Raw genomic sequence first — 27506 nt, forward strand, 5'->3', positions numbered from 1 at the left:
AACGGCGGAGCGAGTAAAGGCCGTTTCTGTCCCCACCGCCCTGGGTTATGCCCGCGCGGTTGCTCACCTGTTTGCCCTGCTGAACGTGCGCTCGCTCCGTTCAGCTGCTCTGCGTTCCTGGCGCTGAGAAAGGTGCCTGCCATTCAAAGGAATGAACCGGGTGGAGGCAGACCAGCCCTGCTCTAGTTAGAGTTGCTGGGCAACCTAGCAGCTCTAAACGAAGCATCGCAGATAAAAAGAAAAAAAAAATTTTTATTGGGCTGTTGATGTAGCTCTTGACTAGCAACGAGAATTTTGCAACTTTATCCTGACAAAATTTACGACATTCTGGGCTGAACCTAAGCTTTTTCACGTGTTGTTTCATAGTCCCTCTTTCTCCCCGCTTCTACTCTTCACGTCATCTAGGAACTGAACTGTGAAAAAAAACCACTTACCACATTTAAACCCTGGTCACCCACCCCTACTCTTTAATGGTTAGGATGGCATTACCGGCAAGACAGGTTAGCGAACGGTCTCACAGTATTCCAGCTTTACTTTTTGATTGTGCACTAGGCAAAACATGCCGTTGTCTTTATAAAATCTGAAAATGGAAAACCGAAATTACAATTTCTTGCTCTCAAGCTTTACCGATTTGGGTGACACTTGCCTCCTTAGGATAAGCTCTTGTTTAAGAGAACCAAGTCCATGTCTTCGATTTTAAAACCAAGAAAGAAAATTGACTAGTTGTTAAAAGCAGCCTATCAGTAGGTTACAATGCAGTACATACAGCTTCATGGGATGAGACGCCAAAAGGAATGTGGTTGAATGTCAGTTCTCCACTTGGAGCATTTTAATGCAAATGCTTTTCCAATTTCACCATCGTAAGATTTATATTTGTTTTTAGGAAGCCCCAAAATGCCATTGTTCACCGGGTGACCACACACCAATCAATACTCACTATAGAAGTATGAGCACAGGTGATAAGAAATGCGGTTTGCTTTACACCATTATGGCTGGTAAATGTTCATTGAATGAGGCAAGAGTATTATGACGTTGCTAATCAAAAACCTCAATATTTTAAGTTCATTCCTTTTCTTTTAAAAGAAAATCTCTGAAGAAGATATAACTTTTATTTTTTTACTTTATTTTTTTAAGTTTTATTTATTTATCTGTAGAGGGGAAGGGAAGGAGAGAAGGAGAGAAATATCAATGTACGGTTGCCTCTTGTACGTCCCCTGCTGGGAACTGGCCTGCAACCCAGGCATGTGCCCTGACTGGGAATCGAACCACAATCCTTTGGTTCGTGGGCTCGCGCTCAATCCACTGAGCTACACCAGCCAGGGAAGATATAACTTTTAAATGATATAAAGTGTTTTCTGATAGCTTTAAGAATTATACTGCATCTGATTTTACACTCAATCTAATAAACTTTTTCCAGTCTCCCTACTTCCTAAGTAATCTAGTAAATAACAAAGATAGGATCTAAAAGGTAGAATTATCTTTAAAGCAGTAATTTTTAATTAAGAGTGACAAAGCTGCCCTGGCTGGTATACCTCAGTGGATTGAGCACGGGCCTACGAACCAAAGGATCATGGTTCAATTCCCAGTCAGGGCACATGCCTGGGTTGCAGGCCAGTTCCCAGCAGGGGACACATAAGAGGCAACCATACATAGATATTTCTCTCCTTCTCTCTGTGCCTTCCTCTCTAAAGATAAATAAATAAATAAATTTTTAAAAAAGAAGTTGCAATATTAAATAATCTTTATTAAAAAAAGAGTGACAAAGCTACCATGGATTACATTTTAAGCAACAGCTGATTTACTGAACCTTCTATGTAATAACTAAAAAGAAATTAAAAACTACTACCAGCATCTATTTCTTTAATGAATAAAAATTACGTATCAAGACTGTATTTCCATCTGAAGTTGCCAACTTAATCATGGCACATCTCTTACACATACTATGAGATAAGGCTGTTCAAGAACTAGTATTACTTTTGCTAAAAATGCTAGACTGTGAAAACATTCCATGAAACACACGTAAGGAGAATGAATTTAAGTCACTCCCTGTTCTACTGGCAGGACAATTCCTGTTCTATTTTAGTCAAGGATTGAACGATGCTGCATTTTTAGCGCAGGTCAAAGAAAGAGATTGACACGTGCCATACACAAGGACAATTTTAATCCTGTATTTCCCTGCAGTGACAGGCACCGCTGCCTCTACACGGACTGCAACTGTGTTTGACAAGAACTGTGAATATTAAGGATCTTTACATGAAGTCACATGTGTTGTACAGGCCCACAGACACCTTCCAGCACCAACAGGGTACACACATAACACGCACCACATGGTCTCGATGGCTAAATCTGCTTCATCATACAATAATCGTATTTAGTAAAATTCACAGTTAATGCAGAATTTTTTTAAATTTACATCTTGACTACACATTCTAAGACTTTAATTATTAAAAAAACATTCATTCAAGATTGTAAATTTGCATGGCAATCAACAGTAGGTTCTAAATTTCTTAAAGGTGTCCAGAGCAGTTAAAATACCATGAGTCTTCTTTTCAATTTGTAGCACCTGACTTAAGACCTTTATAAAAACAAAGTTTAAATTCATTTAGTGCATTCATGAAAATTGTCAGTTTCTCCTGTGAGAAACACACGTTTCAACTATTTCCCAGACAATACACTGAACGTGGGTTTACAGTATCTGCAACAGGCCGGCAGAATGTCACACCATCACATGTAGGCGGAAGGGGGACTCTCAGCCTCTGCGAATGGCCTCCCACGCACGACGACGCGTGATATTCTACCACGCGACACGCCATCCCTTCTTTAACTGCCTCCCAGTTGTTCACTTGTACCCTCCGCCACCTCTCTGATATTACGAGTAATGTCACGACGAACACAAGACTCACATCTTTAGGGTAACGTCACAGGAGTGGCTTACTGGGTCCAACGGGGCAGATGGTGTTAAGGCTTTTAACAGACTTCACCCAATAGCGTCCAGAACAGCTTGAACAGCTCCTATCCACAGGACGCAGAGGCGCCCGCGAAGCGGGCTTGGTGACAAGGCGGCCGACTCAACCACAGACCCATCAGAGGCTCGCGCATTGGGAGACCAGCAACGCCAAAGCAGCAGGGAGACATTTGTTACTGGCGATGAAGCCAAATTAAAATTCTGTAAAACATTATTCAGCTTTAAATCATGATTTGAGTAAATCATGACCACTTAAAAAAATAACACATAAACTTCCCACAAAAAGTCTACAGTGTTTTTCCAAAAATAAAAAGTTTAAAAGAGAGAAAGAGAAACATCAGTACCAAGTGACCAAAAGTTTTTATTTGACTAAATTCTACTTCATGCATCAGCATGACAGTCTCCCGTTTATTAGACTTTGGCAATAAAAAAACAAGCAGCCTTGTACAGAACAGTGAGAACACCAAGGGCGAGGGCGGTCTACAGTTTGACTGTAGGATAAATATATTTTTTTTCAAAAGGCCTCCCCCCCTTTGGCTGTATCGCCTCTCAGTTCAGACCATTAAATACAGACGAAGCTTCAGAATCACTTCTTCACTTCTCCCAGATCTTCGATGCTGTCGTCATCCACCTGTAAAACATGGATAACCGGGGCCGTGAGTTGCGGTACCAAGTAACACGGAAGCAACCTGCTTTCAGAACTTCTCTGTAGATGGACATGGGCCCCATACACACCTCTGGCCACTTCTCCTGAATGACATCGATGATGTCGTCCGTAAAGTCTCCCTGAATAATGATCTCGTCCTCCCCTGTCACTGAGGCACCACAGGAGAATTTCTGAGCAAAAAATCTTTGTGCTTCTTTAAGATCAATTTCTGTTATTTTAAGAAAAGAGCAAGACTATAATGAGAACTATATGTCAAAGACAGTTTTCTATCTTGAAATTTGATCTGCATTTTAAATTCATACAACAGATGATGCTAATGGGTTTCATGCTCCTTTCAGAGCAATAGTTATTATCACACTCAGGGGTCTTAAAAATTCAAAGGTTCAAAATGAAATAAAACCTCCATCTACAAAAGTAGCATCACCCACAGCTTTCACTACTCACATGGTAAGGCCAAAATAAACCCAGCAATACAATTCCATGACCTACGCACTTCTGGACACAATGAAGTTCTTCTTCATGTGTCTCCCTCTTAGAAGAAAACAGCTCACAGCAGAGAGACACCCTAGTGCCTGCAGTGCGGCCCAGCGAGCGCTCCGCTCACTGTGCCGACCCACGGAGGGACCGTGGTTTACGCCCTCCCCCAGGCCCACTGTGCCGTCAAGGCCTCGGGAGCTGACGGGGCTCTGAAGCCAGTCCCTCTGCACCCACCGCCTCCCCTGCCCTCTGCCGACATTCCCGGGGGGTGAGCCCGACCTCGACCCTCTGCCGCCAAGCCTGCAGGGCCAGGGAGGTGGCACTGGTTGGCTTCAAAGGGAGCCCTCATTCTACATGAAATGTAAGCAGAAATTCTGGAAAGGAAAAAGTTAAACCAGTTCCCTCCGTAAAAGACAATAACATTCCCTCAAAATTTGATTTTGAAGCTAAAAAGACCTGTGAAACTTTCATACCAGATTTTTTAAGAGAGAAATAAATACATATATATTTCATGTTTTAAACACGATTAAGAGTAAACTCACCAAAAGTTGCAAGGCCACACACTCTTGTTACATATTTCTTCTTTGCTCTGGGAATTTTGGCTATTGTAACCTTTTGTGGTACAGTCTTCTTTTTTTGTTTTATTTGACCCCTTCCACCTTGATATATTAAGAAAGAGCTGAGCATTAATTGTTTCAGTTTTAACATAATTAGAGAATACTGTCTTTAAATTTGTTATTTTGAAAAGGTACCAATTACGAAGGGTTGCCAGTTTAATTCCCAGTCAGGGCACATGCCTGGGTTGCAGGCCAGGTCCCCAGCAGGGGACACGTGAGAGGCAACCAGACACTGATGTTTCTCTCCCTCTCTTTTCCCCTCCCTTCCCCTCTCTAAAAATAAATAAAATCTTAAAAAAAAGAGTATTAAAATAAACATTTAAGTAACACACGAGTAATACGTGCCGAACACTGACACAAAACAAACAGAACACAGTCCCTGCCCCTCCAAGGATTCTCCATCAGTGAGTGAAACAAAAAACGTTAAGTGACCATGGCGACTACTATCTCCGACAGGACCCAGGAACACGGCCTGTCGAGGAGGAATGGCCGACGCTGCTTCTGAAGGACAGAACACTTGCCTAGAGGAAGCGGCATCTAGGCTCTTGCAGAATAAGGAACTGTCCAGGCTGGAGAAGTTTAAAAAAGGACGTTCCAGGAAAACGGAGCAAATTCAGAGACAAGAACAGGCACTGTGTTTGAGAACTGCACCTGTCTTGGTGAAGGACCCACGTGGACATGTAGCAGATGAGGCCAGAAAAGAGATCGCAAACCAGCCGTTGAAGGGACAAGGCATCAAGCTTTGCTGCCCGATTTTACACCGAGGAAGAAGGCAGGCCACTGAATGACTGCAGGAACGAAACAACCGGGTCCGTGTTTTATCAAGACCACGCTCCTATGGAGGGTGGGTCTGTGGAGCATAAGGCTTAGAGGCCACTGAGGAGGCGCCTGCCTTAATTCAGGCAAAATGAATCAAAATCTAAACCAAAGCAATGGCAACTACGGGTCCAGAACAGAGAGCGTAAGAAAGAAAGAAAAGCAACAGAATTTGGAGCTAAGAGGCACAACAAGAGAGAACCTCAGACAGGCCTCAGATGCTGGCTCAGACGCCAGACTGGCCACACGGTGCTGCCACTAACCAACGAGGGGAAACGAGGTGCAGCCTGGGGCTGGGCGTATCTGGGAAGGGCTGCGCCTGAGGGGCTGGCAGGACCACGCACACTTCCGGTCTAGAGACGCACACCAGGACCAGAGATACAGGCTGGGGAATGTGAGTGTCGAGTGGGGGCAGAAGTTACGAGCGTGGAAGAATCACCCAAGTAGAACAGGCAGAACGAAAAGGTCAGAGGGCCGGTCCTGGGAGACACCAAGTCCTGAGAGACGGAGGGAGATGAGAAGTGTGCAGGGACGACGAGAGAGGGCTTCGCTACAGGACGAGAGACTGTCACAGAAACCGAGCAAGCACAACACTTCTCAAGGGGAGTGTGCCAACGCCCTGATTATTTAGCAGTTACTACCCCCTTGGTGACCCTCATCAGAGGGGCTCCGCCGGCGTGAAAGTCAGGTTAGCGCAGTGGGCAGCCAGCAGTGAGCGACAGGACAGCGGGCCTCCTCTTGTTCAAGAGCCCGGCTAGGAAGGGAGGCAGAGGCGTGGGCTCTTGGGATACTTTTCTACAAGATGCAAAGTCCTGAAAATACTCAGTAAGCTAGTTCCAGTCAGAGCAGAGATCGGACAGGGAGGGATCGGACCCAGAAAGCAAGGACTTAGTCCCAGGACAGACAGGCACGTGACCAGTCAGTAAGGGAGAGAAATTCCACCGAGCTGTCAGAAGTAACGAGAAAAACTTGACGTATCAAGTTTTTAGGTCATCAGCAAGTTGGCTGCTTGCTTCTTATGTGTACACAGCAAATAAAGTCTCTTTTCTTAGGTCTGATTCACTGGTGAAAAGCCCAAACTCTGCCACGTGCTAGCCCCGACAGTGCGATTTGCACCCCGCCCCCCCCCCCCCCCCCCCCCCCCCCCCCCCCCCCCCCCCGGCAACCCACAGGGACCTGCAGGAACAGGCAGTGGGCTCACTCTGGAAATGCCTCCGTGACTTACTGCTGGCGGAGGGAGGCGGGTTCGGGCACATGAAAGCGTGGATTTAGGTCTCACCTCTCTTTTGTTTTTTCTTCTCTTCCTCTTCCCCCACCGTTCCTTGACCTTCAGTAATTCCAGCTTCTTGTTTGGGTGAGTTTTCTACATGTAAAAACAAAACCCAAAAGCATTAACATCACTTCCTACTAATTTTTTAAAAAAATCACCTTTGAGCAACCCCATACACAAACAAGTAATTTCATCAACAGTGGGGTGTGACATTTATAAAGCAAATGACTATACTGCTAGAGTCCTTTCAATCGAATCCTGAAATCCTTGTGTCTGGTGACAGAAGACAAAACAAAGTCTTTGCTATGTGACGACAATTTGTTTCAGCCACGTGAAAGGAATGTAACACACTCGAGACTGCAGGAGTGGACGGCACACGAACACGCCGACCTTGTGAGTAGAAAGCCCAGTCTCTAGTAAGAAGAGCCCCCCTGACCCCGGCTCCCAGGTCCCATTGTGCTCCAGGCCACCCGTGCAGACTGACTGCAGCACCAGGCTTGCAGGCGGTCACCCAGCCACTGGCAGTGGCTGTGCGGCTCACCCCTACAAGGGCCTTACGTGGTTTTGAGGGCGCGACACCCGGGAACAATGTGGAAATCAAAGCAGCGAACGGTGGGGTGACGTGGGTGCACCTGACTGGCCTTTCCCACCCCAGGCTCTCCCTCTGCCCCGCGCCTGCCTTCATCTCTACCAGTCTCCATGGAGCGAGTGTGCTTCCCCACGCACTTCCCTACCTCCAACAGAACTCCAGTCTCCTTGCTTCGGCCCAAACCCCAGATGGCCCCTTTACTCACCCCCACAGGCAAGGCATCAGAAAACCTTGTCAGCTCTACCTTCAAAATGTGCCCAGAGCCTGACCACTCCCCGCCCCCCACCACTGCCATTCTGCTCCGGCTGCCACCCAGTGCTGAAGGGCTCCTGCAGGCCCTCCCAGCTGGTGTCCCTGCTTTGCTGCCTGTGCCCCTTCTGTCCAGACAGCAGCCACAGGGGTGCTGCTGAATCCAAGTCAGAGCTTCCCTCTCCTCCATTCAAGCCCCTCCACCAGCACCTCGCCTCACTCCGAGTAAAACGCTCGGCCACTGGGATGTGGTCTGCCGTTACTTCGCTGACCTCCTCTCGGACCCTTCTCCCCTCCTCCATCCAATAAGCTCAAGACAGGAAGGCCACCCTGCTGCTCCCTGCATGCGCTGGTCCCCAGGGCCTGCGCCCGGCAGTGGCCCTGCCCGGGGTGGTCTCCACCTGCCGGGGTTCTGAAGTCTCGCTCCTGAACTCCCTTCGGGTCTTGCTCAAATGGCATCTTTGCAGCAAAGTCTCTCCTGGCCACTCCCTAGCGTGTCAAATTCCCTCCCCAGTAAGTCTTACCTCCTCATTCCCTGCTTATCACTATTTCACACAATCACGTTGTCGGTCTTATTCTGTCCCCCCTTCTAGGACGAACTTTCAAACACACCTTTTGCACTCTGCTTTATCCTCAGCCTCCGGAACAGCGTATGGCATATGATACGCTCATGAGAAATGATTTGTTAAATGAATGAGTGAAAATGTATTTGCCTCTAGATGATTTACTCTTCTTTACATAAAAAAGGTGACATTTTGAGACACTCTGTCTCAGAGAGAAGACACATGAAGCACTGTGTGATTTTCAATAATGAATTTTAACCTAAGAACGTACAATAGTTTTTAAAGTTCATAGAAAGATTATAATTCTGTAATTACCCTACTAAAGGAAGACTTTCGTATCTTTAAAATAACATCATATGTGCATTTGTTTCAGGCATGTAAGCTTTAATGAAAGGAAGAAAAGTTCATACCTACAGTAAGTTTTGCAAACTCATTCGGAAAATTCTTCTCTAACCACTGTCTACACTTAGCAACATCAGGCATATATTCACAGTACTGGGGGGAAAGAACAGACTGAGTTACCACAAAACATTTTCAATCATCCAATACATTTTCATTTACAATCACTCCCTGTGCTTGCTACGTAAAGAATCAAACTACTCCTACCTGCCACCTCATCCACAGAAATCCGCATTCCACCAGGAAACACCCTGGCTGAGTTTTAAGAAATCAGAAATGAGAAGGAACGAGGCCCTGCCTCACTGCAGTGCTTGACTTCCTCTCTATCAAACAGAAGGGTCATGAGAAAAGAGGGCAAACAGACGAAAACAAGCGCCCACTTCTTGCTCTGGGCACGTAGGTATCTCATTATTTTCATGACTTGCCCAGAAAGCCTGACTGAGAAGCTTGTTAACGGAAGTCTGACACATAATGCACGCTTTCCTCTGCCTGTACTTTCAATTTTTGCATTATGATGACTCGTTTTATTGGCTACTGTTTTTATTGACTACTCATGAGTTCCATGTACAAATCCAAACTGGATAGCTGAGTCCAAGAGGTGTACACATGACTCAAAATCTAAAGAAAACAATTGGTAAGACCATAAAAGTATCCTAAACCAAATTTCTGTATAAAAAGATTGAAGATCTACTATCAAATGATAGAATAAAAAATAAGCCCTGGCTGGTGTAGCTCAGTGGACTGAGTGTCAGCCTGCGAACCAAAAAGTTGCTGGTTCGATTCCTGGTCAGGACATGCGCCTGGGTTGTGAGGCCAGGTCCCCAGTTGGGGGCACGCGAGACGCAACTGACTGGTCAACGTCTGTCTCTCATCAACATGATGTTTTTCTCTCCTTCTCTTTCTCCCTCTCTCCCCACTCTCTAAAAATAAATGAAATCTTTTTTAAAAAAAGAAAAGAAAATGAAAAACAAGAAGTTCTCAAGCTAGTTACAAAATCAAAGACTTCAAATGCAGAGGTTTAAGAATTTTAGAACTTACCTCTGTTGGTAATGAACACACTGTGGAAAGGAGAGAAAAAAAGATTTAAGTTTAAATATATATATATATGCACATATACACACACAGCACTCATCATAACCTATTTTAAACTTGATAAAATGCTTCATTTCTACTTTTCCCTGTATTTTTCCTGTACTACTTTTCAAATGCTACTCATTACGCCCTACCTTTTTAAAGTCACATGGTTAACAAAAATATTATCCAGATCTTTTTTATCTAAAGACCGACTCCTTGAGTTGATGCAACATCCGACTGCACTGTCTCGCACACCTTCAGGTCTCTGCATCGCCCCTTCAGTGGGTCTGAAACCAGCTAAGACGGGACCACTGCCCCTCGAGACAGCACTTGCACGGAGCGGGGCATCTAACCCCTTTGTCAGGACAGCCACTGCTTTTTACTCACACGACCGCACTTAGGGACCTGCACGGCACCTACCAGTTCTCCGCAGCACGCTTTCCCTTTCCTTTTCCATTTTATGCTACAGCAAGAAACCGGGAAGCTAGAAGGAACGCCAGTTCAATCTCGCCACTGCACAGCTTACATGGGCCAAAGGACCAGAGAAGTGACATGGTTTCCCAGTGTTAACCGTAATCCTATTCCGGGTCGACTGCTTAGTTTGCGGTTACTGTTACGGTGAAGAACGGAGCAGGCAAGCGGGCCCGGTATCCTGAGATGTGGGAGGGCGAGGAGCGGCACGCCGTCACCAAGAGCAGCAGTGCCCACATGCTGGGCACCTGTTGCATCGGGCGCTTTGCTGTGCCTTTTATCCATGATTATGTTTAATTGTCACAGGCCTACAAGCTAAGAATGACTGTATCTGTCAGATACAGGTGAAAAAATGAGACTTAGAGTAAACAAGCCACGGGCCCCTAGTGAGCGCAGCAGGATGAGAACCGTGGTCTGTTCCTGAAGCTCACACCCTTCCCCACTGAAGGAGGTCACACAACACCCACGGGCAGCAGCCGTGTGCCAGCCAGATGACAGCGACCTGCTTCACAGGTTGTAGATGAAGCCCCATAAAAAAGGCTGAGCAACTCATCCGATGACACAGGTCACCACCTGCAGAATCACAGGTATGTGGCAGGAGGAAACTGGAATCTAGCATCTCTACTTCAAGTTTACTAAAGCTCTCTCCAGTTAAGCAGAACTCTATAACCCACACAGTTCAAGGTCAAGTACTAGTAGGTGCAGGTATTTGGCCATACTTGCAGTATAAGTTATAGGTTAAATATCATGACAGCAAATACTAAAGCTATAAAACTTGATACACCATTTCAAATAACATTCAGTTCAGAAAACTGTAACACAATGAAAAAATCTGGACAATCCTTCTGAGTTCTCTGTGTTTAAAATTAGCTTCCCTCCACAGATCATTCACTACTTGTAAACCCGCTTTTCAAGACAAAGCTTCCGCAGCCCCCCACCGACCTCCCATCACTCAGCACAGCACCTGACCTTGCGTCCCTTCGTGACGTAGCACGAAGAACAGGGCACCGCCACCCATGAAACTTCCTGCTCTAGTCTGAACGCTCGTGTCCCTTGAGATCCTTTGCCATGGTATCGGCAGGTGGAGCCTTTGGGAGTGTTACGCTTCATTTCTTCCTCGCAACAGCGCTCTGCAGTAGTCTCCATTGCTATCTATTTTATAAATGTGGGAACTGGCCAAGGTCACACAAGGAGCAAATGGCCAAGCCAGGAATCCAACTCAGACCAACTCCAGAGTCAGAAGTCTCAAAACCAAAGTCAACTGTCTTCCCAGAAATGGCCCCCACCCCGCCCTGCTACCCTTGGGTCTCACTACACCCCAACCAGCACTCTGCTCCCACCAGGCCCTGCGCTCCCCTTGTCCCCAGGACACCGTGCCACACCTGCCGCCACACTGTCCCCCTGAGCTCCTGCACCTTTCCCCAAAGTCTACCTATTGCCCACGGTTTCCCACTTCCCTGGAAACTCCCTACTTCCCTCTGAAGAAAGATCCCCCCCTTTCCTGAACTCCTAATTCATAGCCACAGTCAGTTTACCAATTAATCGAACATTTAACATTCCCTAAATGCTTTGCCAGAACTGGACCTTGAAGCCCTTGAGGGAAAATTAACACAGTCTCCAACCTAGCGTCTGGGCTATCAAAACAAACTGGGGAGTGAGGTGAAAACAAACTTTTCTCAAAATGCCCAGGAACCTCTGGCCGACAGAAAGCACCACAGGGGTGGCACCACGGGGGTGGAGGGGGGGCAGTGGCATCTTTGCCACAGTTGTTCAAAAGCCACCTCAGGAGAAACACAGGCCACTGCACAGGATGGTTTTCGTGCACTGCGTTTCGCCAATTCTAAGGTTCTTTTTTTCATTTTTATAAGGATAGTCTTAGAATTATGCTGTGTCAATCTGACCATTTTTTCTTGCTTAGTGGAACCCAAAATAATAGTACATCTTACAAAACACGAGGTCTCCAATTTGATGAAACAGGACGCAAGAACAGCTCTTGACACACTGGTACACTTTTCTGACGGTAATGACAACAGTAAGAATAACAGCGCTTATGGCGCTGTGTTCTTGCGTTGGTTGCTGTACCAGAAGCTTTATACTATACAAACCATCTGATTGGAGAGGCCGTCATCATCTTCATTCCACAGACCCCAAGAAACACACCTCTAGCCCTCAGGGAAGCTGGGTGACTCGCACAATGTCATGTAGCCAGTAATGCTGGCCCGTGACCCCAAAGGCAAACGATATAACCAAATAAAACCAAGACTGTAGCAAGACTCAACCAACCCTACAAAAGTTCCCCTACTCTCTTACTGAGGCGTTGATACTAATTTCAGTTCACCATCAAAGACACTGGATGAAGGAGGTGTGGGTACAACCCCTGAACTCAGGGGCGTCGCCTCTCCCTGCACAGCGCCCGGCCTCCAGGGGCGGTCTCTACTCTACTCTCAGCACGTACAGGCCACAAAAACAAGGACCTGATTGACCTACGTCCTACGGGGTCCCCAGCACCTGAAACAGTGCTAGGCACGTAAGCAGTCAAAAATACTTAAGAAAGTTAATACTTCTTCGCTCAATTACTGTCTTGTACCTTCAAAGTTTCCTGAAACTTTCTAAGACACTAATAAAATTAGAGCATCACAATTCGCAAATAGGCCTGCACTGAAAATGGGGAAAATACTCAAAGGGGATAAAAAACTGACTGAAGCTAACATATACATGTATATATGTATATATTCTTTAAGCAAACCAAGAACACTTTCCCATGGCGCCTACTACCCATCACTAAACCTCATCCTCGTCTGCTCCTGACACCCTTCTGTCTGGAGGAAATTGTAATACGATGTGTGAACCCAGATGTGGGAATCGGCCAGGAGTTAAATATATTAACACAGAGCTGCTCGCCTCTCCAGACCCACCACATGCTTTTTTCTCCCCCGCCTCCTTGCCACGCGGTAAGACCCAGCATCTGTGTTGTGAGAAGCCCTCCTCCAGCAGCCAGACTGGCCAGGGGCGCCAGGATGAAATAACTCTTTCCCTGTCTCTACTCCGACGGAACCACGAGCTTCCCCAGGCCAAGTAGCAACAACTAGTCACACAGGTCAGAAAATGGGTTAATCCCCGCACCTCCTCTTCGCCCTCCGCCCCCTCCCCAGTTAAGGACCCACCCAATGACAGAAGCAGCTGGTAAAGGCTCACGGGGACCAAGTGCGGCTCTATCATCACAAGGCAAAGGGACACAGTCAGGAAAAGGGCGACTCCCCGCCCTGCAGCACTTGCCTCCGCAGTAAAGGACTCGCAGCGGGTAATCTGCGTCTGATTTGGGATTGCCCCTGGGGTCGCCTCTGCAGTCCTGCCCGCCGGCCTCAGAAAAGTCAGCAGCCATCTCACGCACCTGTGGGCAGGGAAAAGAACACACCTTCACAGTTCCGGACCAAGACCCCAGAGAAGTGTTCGGGGCTGCTCTCGCCTCCTCCCACCAAGGGCCCCCACCCCAAATCGGCTTCATCTCTGTGGCCTAGCGAGGAATACCAGCCGCCAGGAGAATCCACCAAACAGGAGCAATTTCGGCCACGCCCTGCTGTATCAGGTCTACAGGGAAGCCAGTGAATGGGGCCGGGGAGGGGGCACTAGTAAAAGAGGAACTAATGGTGGGGGGGGGGGAGGATGCGAGGACAACTTCGGCGGGGACAGGGCAAGAGATCTGGGGTGGTGTGGAAGGGGTGTACACGGCAGCAAGAGAGACAAGCCACCCCACAGGTGGAAGAAAAGAACCTAGGAAGGTGTGGGCCGCCGGAGATGCCCAGAGGGCAGGGTCAGGAAAGGGGATGGGAGCGGGAGGGGGTGGGGAGCCCAGAGACTCCGGAGGGAAACCGGGTCAGGAGAGCCGGGAAGGGGCAGGAAGTCACGGCACTGGTGTGGCAAGCGCGGCCCCGGTGTGAGAGCGGAGATCTGACGCTAAGGGGCAATCCCGGGGGCACCTGCGGGGGCCCATGTGGGCGGGGATGCGGAGACGCCCGGCCCCCTTCCGCCGAGCTACACCTCGGCTTTCCCCACATTGTCTACACGAATTTCTCTAAAGTGGGAAAAGCCCGAGGGGTCGTTACCCAGGCGGTCTTACAGCCGCCAACGCCTCCGCTCCCGCCACTACCGCCAGCTGAAGCGACACATGCAACTCCTCTTCTCCGGCAAGGGCCACTCGAGAGCCCGTCTGCCGGCGCGGTCCCGCGAGACAATGAGCCTTTATCGCGAGACTCAGGCCCCCTCTGGGTGGCTGTCGCGAGAAGCGAGGAAGGCGGAGAGGAATTGGGGAGCATGCGCATTTCGTTCGGGGGTGGGGCCAAGCGCTGGAGAGTCTGACCGCCAGTAGGCGGTGCTCGTTAACCGCGGGAGAGGTCCAGTGGTAGGCGGTCTGACTGCGGCGAGGGCGGGGCGGTGGGTTGTTGCTGGTTGGAACCCCGGAAACCTGCGGCGGAATCCGCTGGGACCCCGGTTAAGGACCAGGAACTTTGCCCCGGAGTCTGGGATGCATCGTGGAGTCTTGACTAATCTCGAGCCCGGTGGATAAGTCCAGTGGGGAGATCGCGGCTGGAAAAAGCTTTTGGTTTCGTTCAACCCTGTTCCTGGGTTGGCAGAATTATGCTTTAAAAGATAATGTCAGCGCTATTTAGGTGTTTCTGGTCGCCCAGAATCTCACCACCCTCACGACATTTTCATCGCCTTCTCCGTGTTTACCTGTCCTTGCAGGTGTGGTACGTCCGCCTTGATCTCATCCCGGGGCCTCCCCGCAGGAAGCTGAAGCTGGGAGACGTGCCCACGCTCGGGTCCCATTCGCAATATGGGAGCAGCACTAGAACACTTGCAGGGCTGTGGCGATTAGGGAAGATTAGGACAAAAATGCATTGCCGGGGGGACACGTTCTTTCTTTGTGTTTTGCGTTATCCTCCACCCCATGCCCCTCCTTCCCTGCCAACTTCATTCGCCGCCGCCGCCACCACCATCGTTAATTTTTTCTGCTCAGAACTTACTTTGTCTGCCCAAGACGCCACCTGGCATAATCTCTTCCTCCAGAGTGGCCTCCATTCGGACATCTTTCTTCAGAAAAAGAGCCTTCTCCCTCCTCACCAAAGCGTCCCCAGTAGATGACATCAGTGAAAGAAGATCTTGTTCCCAACCACGTTTGATTCCAATAATAATAGCTTCCATTTATTTTTTTAATGTTTTTATTTATTTATTTTTAGAGAGAGGGAAAGTGAGGGAGAAGGAAAGGGAGAGAAATATGGATCGCACACCCGCAACAGGGGACCTGGGCGGCAACCCAGGCTGTGTGCTGTTCCTAGGAATTCAAGGGCGACCTTCCGGGTCACAGGCCTGCCCTCGATCCATTGAGCAGCACCAGCCAGGGCGCAGCTTCTATTTATTGGCACCCACCTTCCCCTGTTTGCCAAGAACCTGCTCTTTGGGAGGTACAACAGTCCAGGGGAACTCATTCCACAAAACTTTCTTGGTTCCCACTGTGCTCCGGCACTGTGCTAGGCACCGGGAACCCAGTGCACAAGAGACAAAGTACCTACTGTCACTAAATAGCCTGCCACCTGGGAGCTGATATAAGCTAGGTATTGTTGTGTCTAGTTCCCAGATGGTAAAATTGAGGCCTGTTGCTGGGTGGAGGGGATTATAAGGGGACTAAATGGTAATTAAGTATTTTTAGAAATACTTATGTATATAAAGCACTAAGCATTTTTAGAAATTTTATGTATATAAAAAATGTAACACTTTTCACATAGAAAGGCAAGGCCTCACACTTAAAAAAAAAAAGAAAAGGAAAGGAAAGAAAGCCCTGGCTGGTATAGCTCAGTGGATTGAGTGCGGGCCTGCGAACCAGAGGATCAGGGTTCAATTCCCAGTCAGGGCACATGCCAGGGTTTCAGGCCAGTTCCCGGCAGAGGACGCAATTCCCGGCAGAGGGTGCATGAGAGGCGACCATACATTGATATTTCTCTCCCTCTCTCCTTCCCTTCCCCTCTAAAGGTAAATAAATAAAATCTTTAAAAAATTCTTCAAAAAAAAAAAGAGCCTTGACCTGTCTCCCTTCTCCCGACTGGACATGAACCCAGCCAGGTGGTAGCGGCCATCCTGCAGCAGGAGTGGTCTAGCCCCAGAACAAAGGTACATGTGCTAAGGTTAGGGACAGGAAGGTATAAATAGCCTGTGTCCCCGACAGCATTGTTGAGTCACCATATGAGCTCCCGCCTGGCTCGCTTCTGGGCCTCCTATTGTGAAAAATCAAACACCCTACACACACGGGCTCCCAACCCTCCGCCCCGCCATCTGGCCTCATTAACTGCAGTGGCGTTTTCTGTTAGGCTACAGGATGCATTCCAAATGATGCTACAAGAAAATCAGATGTTTCTTTTAAGACCAGCACAAACCCATGGCCCCACAAAGCAGGCCTGAAGGAAGGGGTCAAAAGTGAAACGGGGCTGAAGGACAACGGGGAAGCCCTGTGGCAAAACCTGCCGTGTCATCCAGAGGAAGCCACACTCTGTCACTCGCTTTCTGAGAAGTCTTCTATGGAAGAAAAATCGCTTCCTTGGCTCCTGGAAGTAGAAGTGGTTCCCCACCCTCTGTGACACGTCATAACATCATCTATTTTCTTGAGAATCATGGGGATGTGTTCTTCCCACTCTTGGGGATAGACTGGCTCTTATCTATGCATTCTCTTTCACCTGGTTCTTTCTGGGCATTTTCAAGGTGGTCACTTGGGGCAGAGTAGACACTTGTGGACGGCCTTTCTAGCATCGTGTCTCTGTAACAGGTCCGCTTGTGTTTGGAAGGGTTCTTCTCTCCCCCGTCCATTACCTATGTGTTCACTCTGGGCCTTCCCAACTCCCGGAACAGAGGCGAACCTCGTGACTCAGGCCTAACACAATCAGCACCCGGTGTCCTTGGTCGCAGCCATCAGTTGATTCGAGTACACATTTATGAGCCTGAATCCCAGCACACTTTGAGGGAGCTTCTAGAAAAGAGGCTCTTTGCTGTTGGACTTGAGCCTCAGAGGATGCTGGCAGCCACCCTGCCACCATGCGGCCTGAGAAGAAAGTCACTTGCAGGGAGAGCAGAGCTGGGAGGTGGGGTCTTAGACCCCTGATCTAAGCACATCTGAGGTCAGCTCGAACCCTGGGCCTTTCAGTTATTAAAGTCGACAGCTTCCCAGTGTTGTTTAAGCCAGTTTTTATTGGAATGTCCCTTTCTGATGAGTCCCGATGAGTGGGTGCAGGGGTCAGGGGTCAGGCAGCCCTTACAGGGGGTTAGGAAGCCTTGTGCAAGCCCAGAGTTTCCCAACACATTTCTCTGTGACAACACATGCAATGCATAGCATGGTCTTGCTAAACAAATCTACAGCTTAGTGATACCCCCAAATGACTGCAAGGCTGAGAACCATGCCCTGGCTGAGGTGGCTCAGTGGGTTGAGCTCTGGCCTGCAAACCAAAGGATCGCTGGCTGGTTTGATTCCCAGTCAGGGCACATGTCTGGGGTATGGCCCAGTTCTGGGTCAATGTACTATTTTTTTCCAGCTTCTCTGCATGCTTGAAGTTACTTCAAATTTAAAGTTTCTTCTAAAGGAAACCATCCTTTTTCATCTCTTGGCTTCTTCCCTGTGCTTTCATTGTAGTCCCCGCAGACGTAGGTTATTACCTGCTAGTGGAGCAGTGACAGAAGGGAGGTGATCCCCAAGAGTCCCAGCACACATCTCAGGTTAGTGTCTGCCACAGACTGTTGCCCCAAACTTCACAGTGTGAAATCCAAACCCCCAATGTGATGGTTTTAGAAGGTGGGGACCGTGGGAGGTGATTAGTGGGATTAGCACTTTTGTTAAACACGCACCCGGGAGGCCCCTGCCCCTTCTGCCATGTGAGGACGCAGTGACCAGACAGCTGGCAGGCAGCGGGGTCTCCCCGGCAGTGAATCTGCCGGCCCCTTGATCCCGGACTCCCAGGCTCCAGAGCCGTGAGAAATAAATTTCAGTTGTTTAGAAGCCATCGAGTCCACAGTGTTTTGTTGGAACCACCCAAATGGACTAAGACAGTGGGTAAATCATTAGCCTTTTGAGTCCCGTGCCCATCCCTGGGCGGGTCATAACAGCTGCAGGGCTGGAATGCTCTGATTTGCCAGGCCAGGTCACGTGCCTGTTCCTAGAGGCGGGATGAAGCTACAGTCTCTCAAACCTCAGAGTTGGTCAAACGCTAGGGATCGCTGAGTCACCGAAGGAAATCAGGGGGTTGGCTAATGCCAAGAGGAGGCCACGTGGGTGCTGGAAAGACAAAAACAACACAAAACTACCCCATCATCTGAGTTATTCATCCCAGAAGCCCTGCCCAATGGGAGACGGAGGGACAAAGATGATGGAGAAGAAGCAGGTGCGACTGAGTTCGTGAAAACCAACCTGTTCTGCTTCTCCAGAAAAGCAGATGTTTAAATAAGGTCAGTTGTTCTTCTGGCAACACAGGACTGACAAGAACACAACCAGTTGTGCAGCTCGAGGCTCATAAATATTCAGTATAAAAGGGGGGCTAATGTACAAAGATGACACAGTTTTATCCTGATGGGACAGGCGCTTTGTTAATTTTGCAGTGAAATCCACCTATGCTTAATCAAACTCCCCCAAAGCGCCCCTTCTCCAGGCCTTGGCCATCACACACCTACTTTCTGTCTCTGTGGTTTTTATTCTGGATGTTTCATGTAAATGAAGTCAGCGAGTTCCCTTTCGTGTTCTGGCTTCTTTCACTTAGAATGTTTTCGAGGTTTATCCATTTTGTAGCATGAATCAGTGCTTCATCCGTTTCCTACTGCGGAATAAAATTTCATTGTAAGTGTGCGCTTGCTTACCTAGTCATCTGTTGGTTAAACACTTGGGTTGTTTCCACTTGTATTACTCGGGGTTCTTGGGAGAAACAGAAACGAAGGAGATGTTAAGGATTTGGATTATGTGAATATAAATACTGGAAGGCCCCAAATCTGCAGGAGACCCAGGGAAGGCCAAGCTCACAGACCAGCCTGAGACCGGCTGCTGGCAGGATTCCTCCTGGCTCCGAAGAAGTCGGCCTTCATTCTACGGAGGCCTTAAGCTGATGGGGCAGCGAGGCTCACCACAGTGGAGGGTGTGATCTGCTTTCTGCAAAGCCCACCAATTTGAAAATTGATCCCATCCAGAAGACATGCTCCCAGAAACACCCAGAATAGATAGTTAGTTGTTCAACCAACTATCTGGGCTCAGTGGCCCCGCCAAGTGGACACAAAACATAAACCATCACACTAGCTACCTTCTGGCAATGGCAAAGGGTGCTGCTTTGAGTACTGTTTTCAGTTCTTCGAGGTGGACACCTAGGCGTGGAATTGGGGGCTGGGTGTCGCATGGCAATTCTAGGTTGAACTTTTAAAAGAACTGCTGAAGAGTTTTTTGTAGCAGCTGAGCCATCTTACATGCCCACCGGCCCGGAGGGCATGTATGTTACTTCGTAAGTTCCAAAACTGGGAGTGTACTCTGCAAACTCCAGCGTGTGTGTGTGTGTGTGTGTGTGTGTGTGTGAGTTTTCATTAAACACAGCATCTTAGGCATCTCTCTGGGTAGTCACGTAGGCCTCAGTCTCATCCTACACGGTCTGCAAAGCTGCTCGCCCAGCACAGGGCCAGGCCCATGGTGGGGCTCCGCAGTGAACGCTATTATTCTTTATAAGATAGGCCTACAATTTTAGTGAATAGGGCCACCATGAGTTATTTCCCTCACTCCTCAGTAGTGAAGATTACAGTGACTTTCAATTTTAATTCACTTTTTCTTATGGAAAATATATACAAGGAGGGAAGGTAGAACAATGAACTCCATGTTCCCATAATGCAGCCACCACAATAAAAAACTCATAACCTCTCTTTTTTGTATTTCTGTACACCTCTCCTGCTGACCTTTGAATCACATACCATATATCATATAATTACAAGTACAACATTTTAGTACTTTTTAAAAGATTTTGTTTATTTTATTTTTAGAGAGAGGAAGCAGGGGGAGAAAGAGAGGGAGAGAAACATCAATGTGTGGTTGCCTTTTGAGCGCCCCCTACTGGGGACCTGGCCTGCAACCCAGGCGTGTGCCCTGACTGGGAATCGAACTGGCGACCCTTTGGTTCACAATCCGGCACTCAGTCCACTGAGTAACACCAGCCAGGGCTCACTATTTATTTCTAAAAGAGAAGGCTCTTTCTTTAAACAGAGCCAATATGTCATTATCACACCTACTATAATTAGCAATAATTCCTTAATACCTTTACTTAGCCAACCAGCATTCAGATTTCCCCAAATGCCATGTTCTTTTTTCTTTTAGAGATTTTATTTATTTATCTTTAGAGGAGAAGAGAAGGAGAAAGGGAAAGAAACATCAAGTATTGTTGCCTCTCGTGGGTCCCCTGCTGGGAACTGGCCTGCAACCCAGGCATGTGCCCTGACTGGGAATTGAACCTCGATCCCTTGGTTCGAGGGCCCCCACTCAATCCACTGAGCTACACCAGCCAAGATGGAAAATTCGGTTTCCATGAGCTCTATATCAAGGGCTGAAGAGCTTCGTGGATGCTCCCCAACATTTCCATCACGGTGGAAGGTTCTATTGGAAGATGCCAGCTAGGCTCGGGCTGACCAAAGAGGAGTTGTCCAGGCCCAGGGAGAGGAGAGTATGACCCCAAGGTCCCTATAAGGCAGCTTTCCGGTCCTAAAGGGATTGTGGCTCATGTGGGAAGTGGGTGGCCAGCTCCCAAGGTGCATCACCAGCTATCTGGAGCTCCCTGCTAAGGACAACAGGGAGCCATGCCCAGGTGAGCATCGGCCAGGTGAGCATCAACCAGGCGACTAGCGACAGAGGTGAGTTTGGGAGAAGGGATTGAAGGAGGAGCAAGATGACCAATCAGGAGGTGGCTGCATCCCTCTGCAGGCTTGGACCAGCCAAAGAAGTAGTAATGTGGGTGAAGAGAAGTCGGGCGTGCAGTCCGCAGACTGGGGGGCGTGGTGAGTGAGTCAGAAGAGGGAACCAAGCCCATGGCAAGGGCTGTTTGGTGGGTGGTGCGAAGGCCCCTCGGTCTGATGTGGAATCTGAGGAAGAGGATGAGAAACTTGGCTGTAAGTGTTGGTACTTAAGGGAGTGGCCTTCAGCTACCCCCACGCTCTCCCCAGTACAGCTCATCAGGGAACACGCTAGAAAGGGCGTGGGCGCTGAGCCTGCAGCACCCCCAGGAGACAACAGGGCCAGGGCTTGCGCCCCGGGGCTCTCGCAGGAGGACTGGAATGAAAGTCGGCCGCTTCCCTTCCCTCCTTTCAACTGCTCCTTCAACCTCACCAAAGCCATCCCCTCCCAGCTGGCTCCCCACCGCCCCTGAATTCCAGGTCCCCTGCAAAACTGTCCCCTCCGCGTGGCCTGTCCTATTCCTCACAGTTCAGTGACCGAGACTCCAAATTAATAAGACTCCTTGAGTGTTCCCCAGATACCCCTCCAGCCTTCCTCCCTCCAGCCTCCTCATCGTATTTGATGTTGTGTTGGTTCCTTCCATTTCCGCCCCTAGAAAGTTTAACTCTCCTTCCCAAACCTCCACCGGACCATTTGTGGTTTTGAAAATTACATATTCAAATAAAGTCACAGCAATAAAGTGGAAAGACGTGTGTCTATTACTCTGTATCACCTAAAATAATCTCACTCCTTATCTGTGGTGCATCCACCACAGTTTGAAAAAATACTGCCTAAATCACTCATTCTATTTGTTTTTCTTTGTTATTTACGTACAGGATCCAGCACAAAGAGTGTTCCTTTTTCGTTACAAATGCTTTTATTACAAAATCACAAGCATGTAATTTTGTAACATAACAACATCACATTCAAGCACACCCTATGACATTTTAGGTGAACTATTCAAGTTCAAGCTATAAATTATTACACCCATATTGTTACCCAACTGACCACAGTCAAGCGGGTCTTTCTTCTGCTGGAGTCTGTATTTATCTCACTTCCCCTAGTCAATACTTAGCTCCAGGTGGCACATAAATCTTCCTTATTTGGGGGATCCAGAAGCATCTAGCAAAAATACCTCAGAGCTCCACTAAATAAACTTTTCTGTTTACTTTTACTTTTTAAATTTTAACTTAATTTCTAAAATTTAAATGTAGTTGGCGTAGAATGTTATAGGAGGATCAATAAGCCCACCAAGCCTATATTTGGCATCAGGCACTGTAATTAATAGCTAGGAGTTAGAAATCAGATCAGTAGTAAAACGCGGTGTACATTTTTAAAGACTGTCTCCTTAGAACAGCCTTAGGTTCCCAGCCAAACAGATTTCCCACGTCCTCCCCTCCCACCCATGGCCAATGACAGATTTTCGGAGAATGAGAAACCTCACTTCTCTTCCTTAACGCCCTGCCTTCCAGCTAATTCTACAGGGAGAGAGAAGAGAAGGCAATTTGACAAGCCAGAAAGGATGAGGAGAAGAAAGTTGGATGTAGGGTAGGTTGCTTGGAGGAGGGGCAAAATGGGAAAAAATTGGAAGGAAGAATCAACAATAAAAACAGAATAAACAATAAAAAAGGTAGGAAAAAAGAAAAAGAAAGGAAGGAAGGAAGGAAGAAAGGAAGCTGTTAGCCACACAGGAAAAGGGAAGCTCTTGTTTTTACTAGAATCCCAGCAGCATCTGCTAACGCAGAATGAAGAACAGTTTCCATTTGCTGAAAAATCCAGCCTGCCCTATTAAGGCATTCAGAGTTATCAGTCAGCATCATCTTGGGGTGTTACAGCCTGTTCTCGACACCCCGTAAGTTAACACTCCTTCTCCCAGAATCACCCAGGCTGCCGAGGGACTGCGGCTGCTGTGGGGTCTCATGACAAGCGACCCTGAGTCTCCCCCCTTTCTGCCAAGATCACGGTCTCCAAGGACCTCATGGACAAGTGGCAAAGCGACGTGGAGATGTCTGATGGACATGCTTTTTTATGAGACGTGACAAGACTACCAGGACAATGATATTGGAAAGGCGGTTTGGGAAGGACCTTGTGCACTAATCCAAGGAATGTGACCTTATGCTTAGGGCAGAGGTGACAAACTCAAAATCGCGCAGAGACCAGGCATGCGCATGAGGGAAGCTGAGCGTCGCGAGGGAGTGGTGGGGACTGCGGCAAAGTGGAGTACCTTGGCCTCCTGAGGGGGCAGCTGTTCTCTGAGGCAGCTGGTTGTTACTCTGTGGGATGGTTGGCCCGGCCTAGTCAGAGCTCACCGTTTCCCAAGAGAGCTGGAAATACAGGTTTTAATAGGACTGTCCAAGTCCTATTTTAAACCACGTGGGCCAAATCAAACTGGTTTTTGAACCAGATATGGCTCACAAGCCTTGGCAGATCGAAGGGAGCTAATGTTGGCTTTTAAATAAAAGGAAAAACATTTTAAAAGGATACGACCATAGCTGTATTTTAGAAAAATCACATGGCGTGTGGGAGAGGAATTACGTGAAACAGGCTAGAAGAAAAGAAACCAGTTAGGAAAGGCAACAGTTTCAACAGCTGGCAGGTGGCAGGTGGCAGATGGCAGAGGTCTGTGCTGGGGCGGGTCGGTGGAGAACCGGTCCGCCGCAGCCCAGGATGCCGTGGAGAGAATCTAATCTGCACCTGGAAGGAAGCAGGCAGCCTCTGGTTCCCTCTCCTCAGCCCTCTCCCAAGCTGGGGGCTGAAAGGCACTAGGCAACAGCTCATATCTAAAGCCAACGGACCAGAAAATTTAGCAAAGACTCCAATTTTGGTGCAGTCTAATTTTTACCTACAATTCATTAATTTTTTAAAATCCTTACCCAAGGACATCTTTTAAAGATTTATTTATTTATTTTTAGACAGAGGGGAAGGGAGGGAAAAAGAGAGGGAGAGAAACATCAGTATGTGGTTGCCTCTTGTGCGTCTCCTACTGGGGATCTGGCCTGCAACCCAGGTATGTGCCCTGAGTGGGAATCGAACCAGCAATCCTTTAGTTCACAGGCTTGCACTCAATCCACTGAGCCACACCAGCCAGGGCCTGAGGATTTTTTTTTTTATCACTTTTACAGACAGAGGAAGAGAGAGAGAGAGCCGCAACAATGCCCGGACCAGGGATCATTTGAGCCCCAACTGGGGATCAAATCTGCAAACCAGTTATAAGCCTTGACCGGGAATCGTACCTGCAACCTTTCGGTTATGGGATGACATGCCAACCAACTGAGCCCCACTGACCAGGGAGACCCGTGAGAATTTTAGAGATAAAGTCAGGGACCGACTGTCCCAACCCTTGCTCGCCTGCACCAGTGAGCTCAGCACCCTAATGACAATAAATTAAAAACAGCACACAGATCACGGCGTCTGGCTCATCTGCAAGGCCAGTGGGGAAGCTCTGGGCCAAACCCTCTGTTGCCAACCGCAGAGGGAGGAATGGGCTCGCTGAGAGGCTGCTCCGTGGAGACAGACTTCTGGGCGGCGGTGTCAGGGCAAGGCCATGGTCTTGCGGGTTGTGCAACTGGCCGGTTGGGTCCAGGGAAGGAGGCAAAGGGTGAGGAGGTGGGGAACGCAGGGGAGCAAAGGCCAGCCGACTCCAGAACATGGTTTCTAACACCCAGCAAGCGCGGTGTGTGAACGTCTTTCCTCTGCGGACCCTTCTGATTTTTGAGGGCTGCGTCTCTGGGTGTGGGCTCAGGAAGTGGCTTTCGCCTCTGTGGCAGCGCCTGGGAGGGCCCCAGGGGATGAGAACCAGGGGCTCACGGCCAGTCAGGCAAAGGTTAGGGAGGGAAGCGCAGGCCAGTCCAGGACGGCTCCCCTCCCTCCCAGGAAATGTTTGTGTTTCTCCTCCCGGAGGGAGGAAGGACAAACAAGCTCTTTTCGTGCCTTCTGGGCGGCTCGGCACTCTCCAGCCCAGAGCCGGTGGAGCAAGCGTGAGGCTGGAGGGAGAAAGAGCCGTCCTGGGGCCAGACCTCTCCACTCTTCTCCGGCGTGGACCTCACTGGACCTGCCAGCTGCTCCCCAGAATGACCACTTGTGTGACAGTCCCTGCGTATCAATGCCTGGAGCGACCACCTGCCTGGGGGACAGGCGGCTTGTGACCAGGGCTCCGGAGAAAGGACACCCGGGGGCTGTGATTTCCTGGCCGCAGCTTCTGTTTGTCTGGGGCTGCATCCACTCCCATGTGCGGTCTGCGCCGTCCTCTGTGCCTGCATCCCAGAGAGAACTCAGAAAAGCAGCGGCGGGGTGAGTGGCAGCCTTCAGATAAGCGTCTGTGTCTCTGCGGGGACGGCTGGGGCCGCCCGGCACACGGAGCGCTCGCCCTCCGTCCGCCATGGACAACGGGTCCTGCTGCCTCATCCAGGGGGACCCCATCGCTCAGGTGATGCCCCCGCTGCTGATCGTGTTCTTCGTGCTGGGCGCCCTGGGCAACGGCCTCGCCCTGTGCGGCTTCTGCTTCCACATGAAGACCTGGAAGCCCAGCACGATTTACCTTTTCAACTTGGCCGTGGCCGACTTCCTCCTCATGATCTGCCTGCCGCTGCGGACGGACTACTACCTCCGAAACCGACGGTGGGCCTTCGAGGACATCCCCTGCCGGGTGGCGCTGTTCATGCTGGCCACGAACAGGGCCGGGAGCATCGTCTTCCTGACGGTGGTGGCCGTGGACAGGTACTTCAAGGTGGTCCACCCCCACCACGCGGTGAACGCCATCTCCAACCGGACCGCGGCCGGCCTCGTCTGCGCCCTCTGGGCCACGGTCATCCTGGGGACGCTGCATCTTTTGACGGAGAGCCACCTGTGCGTGCAAGAGACGACCGTGTCCTGTGAGAGCTTCATCATGGAGTCGGCCAACGGCTGGCATGACATCATGTTCCAGCTGGAGTTCTTTCTGCCCCTCGGCATCATCCTGTTTTGCTCCTGCAGGGTCGTCTGGAGCCTGCAGCAGAGGCAGCAGCTGGCCAGGCAGGCTCGCATGAGGAAGGCCACCCGCTTCATCATGGTGGTGGCGGCCGTGTTCATCACCTGCTACCTGCCCAGCGTGTCGGCCCGCCTGTACTTCCTCTGCACCGTGCCGACCAGCGTCTGCGACCCCTCCGTCCACGTGGCCCTCCACGTGACCCTCAGCTTCACCTACATGAACAGCATGCTGGACCCCCTGGTGTATTATTTTTCCAGTCCCTCGTTCCCCAAATTCTACACCAACCTCAAAATCTGCAGCCTGAGACCCAAGCGTCCGGGGCGCCCCAAGACTCCGCGGCCAGAGGAGATGCCCATCTCAGACCTGTGTCGCCAGAGCTGCACCAGCGTGGCCAACAGCTTGCAGGGCCAGTCCGAGCTGCCGTGGGATCGTCGGATGTGAGCGGCCGGCCCTAAAACCCACAGACAGAATCGAGGAGGACAGATTGGTGACTTGGAAATAACTCAAGCGCAGGGGCAGGGGGCTGGGCTGTAACCTCCTCGCTCTGGTGGAAACAAGCCTCAGGCTGCTGTGCCTTTTCGGAAGGTCCCAGTTGAGAAGTGAGTTGGTCAAATGTATGGGATCTGATTACAAACAACAGCAGGGGACATGCGCTCGTAGTGGGGCATGTGTGTCGGGGGCGGGGGGTGGTGTCCGGCAGAGCTGGGCTCCTGTGGCATCTTAAATGGCTGAGGGAATCGGTACTAAACCTGTCCTGTCTTCTCTCTCCCGGGAAGTTAATGAACTTGATGACTTACCAATATTTCTTCTCCTCTGACCGGAAGTCATTCCTTGCCTCGGAAAACAGAAACTGGACTAAGTCGACACCTCTATGCGGGGCTGAGGGAGCCTCTGCAGGTTGGAATGCCTTAGTCTGATGGTTTTCATCTTCAAGTGGGGCGGGGGGGGGCGAGGTGGGGGGGGCAAGGCGGGGGGGGGGGGCTCTGTTCATTTCTTGGCTGCTCAGGAACCCAGGAAGAGGGACAGTAAAAACAGTCTCCTCTGACTTTCTCCGGGCTTCACATTTTTCTGCAAGCCTTTGCATTTGGAAGACCTCGCTGAGGGGTATGTTTACCTGCCCTGATTTTTCCAGTGGGAGCTGGGAAAAAAGCCCCCACCGGCCTTCGGGACGGGCCAGGTCCAGCAGAATTGCTTTTGGCTGCTTGTTCTGTGGCCGTGAGTTGAAATGATTCCTTCATTTGTGCTGCGATATTTACCAAGTTCGTGTGCTGTGCCGGGCATTGTGCTATGTCCCTTTGCCTGGAAGGTCGTTCGTTAGTAAATGCTTAGGTGATAGCAAACGTATTGGGGGGGGGGGCGCTGAGAGGTTAATGACCTTCACCCTTTCAGTGTAGCCTGTAGA

At 49.5% G+C, this 27506-nt stretch overlaps 2 protein-coding genes across 6 annotated transcripts; one reads left to right on the forward strand and one right to left on the reverse strand.

Annotated features, from left to right (window-relative positions):
• Nucleotides 1-2143: 2143 nt before the first annotated feature.
• On the reverse strand, nucleotides 2144-14394 carry DENR (density regulated re-initiation and release factor). Of its 5 annotated transcripts, none has more exons than XM_037051972.1 (8): nucleotides 14261-14394; nucleotides 13434-13548; nucleotides 9651-9670; nucleotides 8624-8708; nucleotides 6822-6905; nucleotides 4652-4768; nucleotides 3701-3840; nucleotides 2144-3596 (listed from the first exon to the last, which is right to left on the reverse strand). In XM_037051972.1, the coding sequence occupies exons 2-8, from the start codon at nucleotides 13537-13539 to the stop codon at nucleotides 3552-3554; spliced, it is 597 nt and encodes a 198-aa protein (XP_036907867.1). In that variant the 5' UTR covers nucleotides 13540-13548; nucleotides 14261-14394; the 3' UTR covers nucleotides 2144-3551. The 5 variants fall into 5 exon arrangements, with proteins under 5 accessions (XP_036907867.1, XP_036907870.1, XP_036907868.1 ...); XM_037051975.1 differs by having other exon boundaries at nucleotides 14295-14362; XM_037051973.1 differs by having other exon boundaries at nucleotides 14275-14353.
• Nucleotides 14395-24590: 10196 nt separating this feature from the next.
• HCAR1 (hydroxycarboxylic acid receptor 1) lies at nucleotides 24591-26747 on the forward strand. Its single transcript, XM_037051977.1, has one exon. It carries the CDS (start codon nucleotides 25517-25519, stop codon nucleotides 26543-26545), a length of 1029 nt encoding a protein of 342 aa, XP_036907872.1. The 5' UTR covers nucleotides 24591-25516; the 3' UTR covers nucleotides 26546-26747.
• The last annotated feature ends 759 nt before the right edge of the window (nucleotides 26748-27506 follow it).

This window comes from Sturnira hondurensis, unplaced genomic scaffold, assembly GCF_014824575.4.
Source record: "Sturnira hondurensis isolate 20B ecotype Veracruz unplaced genomic scaffold, ASM1482457v3 Scaffold0007406, whole genome shotgun sequence".
NCBI classification, from domain to species: domain Eukaryota; kingdom Metazoa; phylum Chordata; class Mammalia; order Chiroptera; family Phyllostomidae; genus Sturnira; species Sturnira hondurensis.

Coding starts and splice junctions, on each gene's coding strand:
- DENR (XM_037051972.1), bottom strand. CDS start 13,539: ATGGCTGCTGACTTTTCTGAGGCCGGCGGGCAGGACTGCAGAGGCGAC. Junction 9,671..13,433: donor GCGAGTCCTTTACTGCGGAG/GCAAGTGCTGCA, acceptor TCCTTTCCACAG/TGTGTTCATTACCAACAGAG. Junction 8,709..9,650: donor TGTGTTCATTACCAACAGAG/GTAAGTTCTAAA, acceptor CTTTCCCCCCAG/TACTGTGAATATATGCCTGA.
- HCAR1 (XM_037051977.1), top strand. CDS start 25,517: ATGGACAACGGGTCCTGCTGCCTCATCCAGGGGGACCCCATCGCTCAG.